The following is a 5,853-nucleotide window of genomic DNA, read 5'->3' as shown; positions in this document are numbered from 1 at the left end:
TAGAAGAAAGTTCGACTGTGGCAAAATGAGATTACCTGTGTAGGTTTTTGATTTCAAAGTGTGCTGTTATCAGATGTACTTATCTGCTGCAATCTCTTGTAAACTCGAGAAATGATGATGCGTCCTCATCATATTGTCTCAATTTTACAAGAGACAATAGCAGATCAGTACATCTGAAAACATTCAGATGTACTCTTAGATGAGTGTGGTACTCTATATATCCATATAGATTACCACATATATTAGAGGTATCCCAGATACCTCACTTAGCCAGGTACGTGAGGCAATGCACCTCATGTTTCCTTGAGCTCATATTCACATCAATGTGAACATAAACTGCACGATTTCACATCTATGTGAAACCAAACTAAACATATTCACATCAATGTGAATCTGTAATCACATTGATGTGAATATAATTCACATCAATGTGAACACCGATGGATTTGTAGAGCTCATATTCACCTAATTGTGAAAAGAGCTCATATTCACCTAATTGTGAAAAAGGATTCACATTAATGTGAACCCTATAATTTCGGAAGTAATTTCTATGTGAATCTCCATTGATGAGTAGAATCCGTATTCACATTCATGTGAATACGGATTCACATTGATGTGAATCCTACATTTTCCGAAGTTATCTCTCTGCAGATTCTCTCAGTACATATCAAACCAAAACCAAGAAGAATTTTTATAATTCATCTCAAAACTATGACTCATTTGAATACTTCAAGACAGATACATCTTGTCATTCAGGTGCAGTAATGAAAATACGTGTCAAACATAATTATCATTTGAAAGAATGAAGAAAGATACAAATTTTTAATCATATTCAGACTCATCAATCTCTTCAAAGCCATTCCACTCCTCTTCTTCTAGATCCTCCATTTCCTCCTCAAAGTCCATCTGCAAGTGGGCATCGGCTGTATTTCGAGGTTGGTCCTGCGTCATTGTGACTTGATCTTCTCCAGCTGACTCATCCATGTTGATGTCTTCTTCAGTTGTAGTATTAGGTGTATTAATCCTTTCCATTCTAAAGTTGTTAGCCCGGACATCTTCAAGCCAAAGACTTCGACGGCTATTCATTTTATTGAAACCTAGCTTCAAGATCTGGCTAGTAAGTTTGGAACCCGTAGTTTGAATTATCTTGAGGTTATAGTCATCACGTAATATGGCGACGGGGTCAGGCCCACGGGGAAAGCCTTGTTCTTTTCCAATTAAAGCAGCTAAAGTAGAAAAATTCCACCACAAGTAAGTATTAGCATCGTCATTGTATGGTATGTACATTTTAGAAGTATACATACAGAAGTCACTTCGTAGTAAAGCAGCTAAATCACGCTTCACTATATCACCAGGGTCGGTCTTTCGTGCTTTTTCGGAGTTGGTCATCGCAGTTGTTCCAATGGTCTGAGCAACTACCTCCGCCACAGAGAGCCCTTGAGCACGGGTTGCAAAGACTGTGGCAAAGTTGCTCTTTGCATTAACATATACCGCCATCTCCTCATGTGATGTAAACTCCCTACACCATCCAGGTGATGCCGAAGAAGCCTCCGTTGATGCATGAGTGCTGCAGGCTAGGAGGGAGTAGGAGAAGTCCATGTTGTTTGCTTCATTATCAATCTATATTCCCTAGGAAGATTAGTCAAAAAATCAAACGGAAAAAAAGTGATCATAAGGGAACTTCATTACCTGAGTGTGAAGGCGTTCTATACATTTCAATGATTGGCGATTGTAGTCAGGGAGGCTTGGTCCAGGTACAATACCAGCTGCCACCTTGGCATAATCTTTGGCGACCTTATGTTTGCAGACCAATTGATCATACAGCTCTTGCAACTCCGCGCGGTGCTCTGGGTCAAGATTTAATTCTTGAAACTGCTCAGCATCATCATCATCATCATCATTGAAATCTCCAGAAGGTGGGTTTAGACCAGATAAAGTGTAAAACACCGAAGGATGAAAAACTTCTTGGTGTTCATCAGGAAGAGCTTTCCAGACCTTGCCCAGCTCCCGATTGCGCTTCGCCAATATCCCTTTATGACCTCCTTTCAGTGGCACTGTTTGAGATCAAAGCGCTACATTAAAAACAGGGACTATAATTTGTCAATAGATACATATTGAAAGAAAAAAACGGCTTACTCTTGTGTTTTTGCCTTTCCTTGCTGTACTTCAACCAAATTTGATAGCATCCTGGTTTTCGTCGGCCACCGAGCTCACCTCTGTGTTATCGGTCAAAAAGATTCAGTTAACATCATCAAGGTAGGTGAAAAAGCGAGGTATGTACGGTGAACTTACAGTGCTTTATCCAGTGTGAACTTACTGATATTACCCATAATACTCAGCATGGCCTTATGTTGTTTGTAAAGTTTTCGAATGGCTTTTGCTTCAGTCAAAATGAGTGGAGGAACCGCAGTTCCTTTTCTCTTTTGAGAGCGGGCTACAACCGCGATTCGAGCTGGTGGCCACTGATCGACTACATTCTTGTATTCTTTGATGCTCGGCAAATCCTGTGTATCTTCGTCGGTAGATGCGGGATGATTGTCGTTGGATGGGCTAATGGGTTGTCCTGGACGAGAGGTATTGATGCGATTGGCTAGACGATTGAAGATCTCCTCTGAATCGCTTTCCTCCTCCTCCTCATCATCTTCATCATCTAATATATCTGACTCCTGCGCCTCCAAAGCATCTTCATCTTCCTTTTCATCCTCTTCCTCATCCTCGTCGTCAAAGGGTATGTTTTCCTCGCGAGGCAAAGTGACTGCCCGACGAGTAGTTATCTTGATTTGTTTCCGAATCGAAGTAGGATCGGTCGACCCTCTGGACACTTGGCGTTTTCCACGGGAGGAATTGCTGGTCGAGGTGATCGTCCGACGAGCTGACGTGGCCACTGCTTGTGATCGGGTGTTACGCATTATGAAGGGGTGTATGATGATCAGGCCTAGGTTTGATTTCTAGCGGAGGTGTTGGTTGGTTGGTTTAATTTTTGGGTCAAATGATGATTTTGATTTAACCAGGAAAATGAATTAGGTGAGAGTTGAACAATAGGTGAGTATGGGTGTGTATAATCGTTGTGTATAATCAATTGACCCCACTAACAAGAGGTGTCACATTCTAAAACGTGAAGAATGACAGGTGTCACTGTATGTATCAATTCATCGACTTTCAGGGTGCAAATGTGTATGGCTAACTGTATCCATCACGGACCATTCCCAGGGGGTTTGTATGAAGATACATTGGTGAGATGGGAAAATTGTGGCTTGGCTCATAGCAAAGAGACGGGGTTTTCCATATTGGGAATCTTTGTCTAGTTTTTTTGGTAGACAGGGGCATAGACCACTGTCCAATTGGGGTGTAAAAAGATGGGGGGATCTAATCATAATGTTCTTCCCTTTTGATGCGTAAATTCTATCGTTGTTCCCTTTCCTTCCTTCCTTTTTTTTGAAATTCATCTTTTTATTTATATATATACACTTCAATTGATATCTCAAGTTTATTCAAGCAACCACTTCGACCCAACTCGCTATGGGCAAAGGCAAGAAGATTGAATGCCCACTGGGAGGTCGAGCCAAAAAGAAGAGGCGTAATCAGCTAGAGCCTCAAGGCTCAGCAATAGTTGCCGGACAAGTCGAAGCCAGTGATGCTCAATACGTAAATAACCGGATCAAAGAGATTGAACAAGCGCTTGTTGAAGCTGGGCATGGAAATCGGATGCAAGTAGATGCAAACCACGAGGATCACCACGCTCATCTCGGGGATAACTACATCAACAATTTCATTCCAGCTCCTCAGCAACCTGAACAGGAACCGGATGTAAACGTCAATAATTCTATTTATATTCCAGGATCCAATTACAAAAGGAAAAGGATCATGGAAAATAAGAACTGGAAGAAGGCTATACCTCAGATGTTTATATGTTACATGAAACTGGCGCAGACGACATCCCAATGGGGAAACACTTTGAAATGGAACTATGATTACAATGAAGAATGTAGTTGCGGGGAGGGAGACCTGAGGACACGTAAGGTTGACATAGTAGACATCTTGGGTGAGTCCTCTGATTATATCAACGTATATTGTTATCATTAGGAACTTATGTTTAAAATTTTTTATCTATCAGAACGTCAACAAGTGGAAATAAAGTTCTGCGGATGTACATTGGATCAAGTACGCCTCATCCGGATGGGCTACATTGGGGGTTCACCAGTTCATCCACAAGTGGCGTACTCTATCAGATTGCTGAGGTTGCACCACTCGTTGTGGAAATATTGTACTGTTAGAACCCAAGGGTTTACCCTTGGTCTGGATGAATTTCTTGACCCGGCGAACCCATTGATGTTGGTTGCAAAAACAAAACAGGCAAGTACTCAAAAAGTTTCTTATCTGTTTGTTACGAGTATATTTTATCTACTTTTCTGCTGATGCCAATGAGAACATTTCAGCCGCGAAAATGGCGAAATACATTTTCTTCAGCTATTGATGCATATAGAAAAATGCTACGCAAGATAAAGGAGCTCACCATATGTGCATTATATCTCACGGCGTTGGACCAGCTGGCTATGAATTGTCCCAGGTGTTTTGGTCCGCTTCAAACAAATGAGCATCCAGATGAGTGTGACTATCATGTCTGCACCGATGGAAATTTTCAACACCGCCGACATCTTGCTGCAAGCCGCGAGCATGAGGAAAACGAAATGGAAACTCCACCTCTGTTCCTGGATGATGAGAAGGTGGAAGAGTGGAAGGTCCGAGTTAGTGGCAAACCCTCAGTTCGAGATCCAGGGGTAAGTAATTTTTTATTTCATCTTTCACCTTGTGTGAATGCAATTCACCTTGTGTGAATGCAATTCACCTTGTGTGAATGCAATTCACCTTGTGTGAATGCAATTCACCTCATGTGAATGGAATTCACCTCATGTTTATATCATAAGGTTAGAAGAAGTCTGATGAATTTGTGTCTGCTCAGGACTCTTGTACAGCATCACACACAGCTGCTGCTGATATACGGGGAAAATCCACTTGGAAGGGGTGTGATGAAACTGGGCTTATTGGATTGGCTTGTCGTCATGATCATGTCTTGAAATTTGTGAATGTGGTCCAGAGTGGGGAGCGGTGAGTGATGTCCTGATCTAACATGATGTACTACGTCTGATGATGATTGACCATGATTATTCCTGGTGACTACTGACGGAATCAGTCAGTATTTTGTACTGGCCTTGCTTGATCAGTTATTTCAAGATACAGCGGAGGAGGGGAAGCCAACCAAAAGCCATACGGTTTTTTATGACATTGGTTGTACACTAGAAAAAAGCGTTGAGAAGGTGATGTTCTGCTTGCTCTTTCTTTCCATTAAACTATGAAATATCTGATGAAATTCTTGATTTCACAGAACAAGTATTTTGAGGAGGAATACCAGCGTGGTGATCTCAAATTTGCAACTAGTGCTTTTCATGCTTATGCACATAGATGGACTTGTCAATTGAAATATAATCCCCGGCTGAACAAGGGTCATGGATTGACCAACGGGGAAGGAAATGAGAGGATCTGGTCTGATAATGATCCTCTGATAGCACCAAATCGATGTGCTACAAAACAACACCGGGTTGATTCAATAGACTTGAAGTCTAATCATGGAAATGAAACTAGATGCAATAACGCAGGTATCTAATATATTTCTGAAGAGAAAGAAGGTTGTAGGAACTGAAATGTAATTTGTTCACAGCACGTTCGACAGAGGTGAAGTTAAATACAGCAGAAGGAAAAGCCAAGGTCGCATCGGATACACTCCAAAGGCTTCACACTCAAGATTCCACTTTCACATATGGTTATTTTTCCAGGCAGTGGGAACGGCAGAAGGCC

At 41.6% G+C, this 5,853-nt stretch overlaps 1 protein-coding gene across 1 annotated transcript; it reads right to left on the bottom strand.

Annotated features, from left to right (window-relative positions):
• Positions 1–822: 822 nt before the first annotated feature.
• On the bottom strand, positions 823–2,909 carry MELLADRAFT_87324 (uncharacterized protein; the record flags this gene model as incomplete). The annotated part of the gene is made up of 5 exons (XM_007410348.1): positions 823–1,226; positions 1,305–1,620; positions 1,690–2,054; positions 2,137–2,214; positions 2,318–2,909. The coding sequence occupies 5 exons, from the start codon at positions 2,907–2,909 to the stop codon at positions 823–825; spliced, it is 1,755 nt and encodes a 584-aa protein (XP_007410410.1).
• Positions 2,910–5,853: the final 2,944 nt, after the last annotated feature.

Source organism: Melampsora larici-populina, assembly GCF_000204055.1.
Source record: "Melampsora larici-populina 98AG31 unplaced genomic scaffold MELLAscaffold_20, whole genome shotgun sequence".
Taxonomy (NCBI): domain Eukaryota; kingdom Fungi; phylum Basidiomycota; class Pucciniomycetes; order Pucciniales; family Melampsoraceae; genus Melampsora; species Melampsora laricis-populina.
The sequence above is the reverse complement of the archived record's forward strand: the minus strand, read 5'-3'. Positions and strand labels throughout refer to the sequence as shown.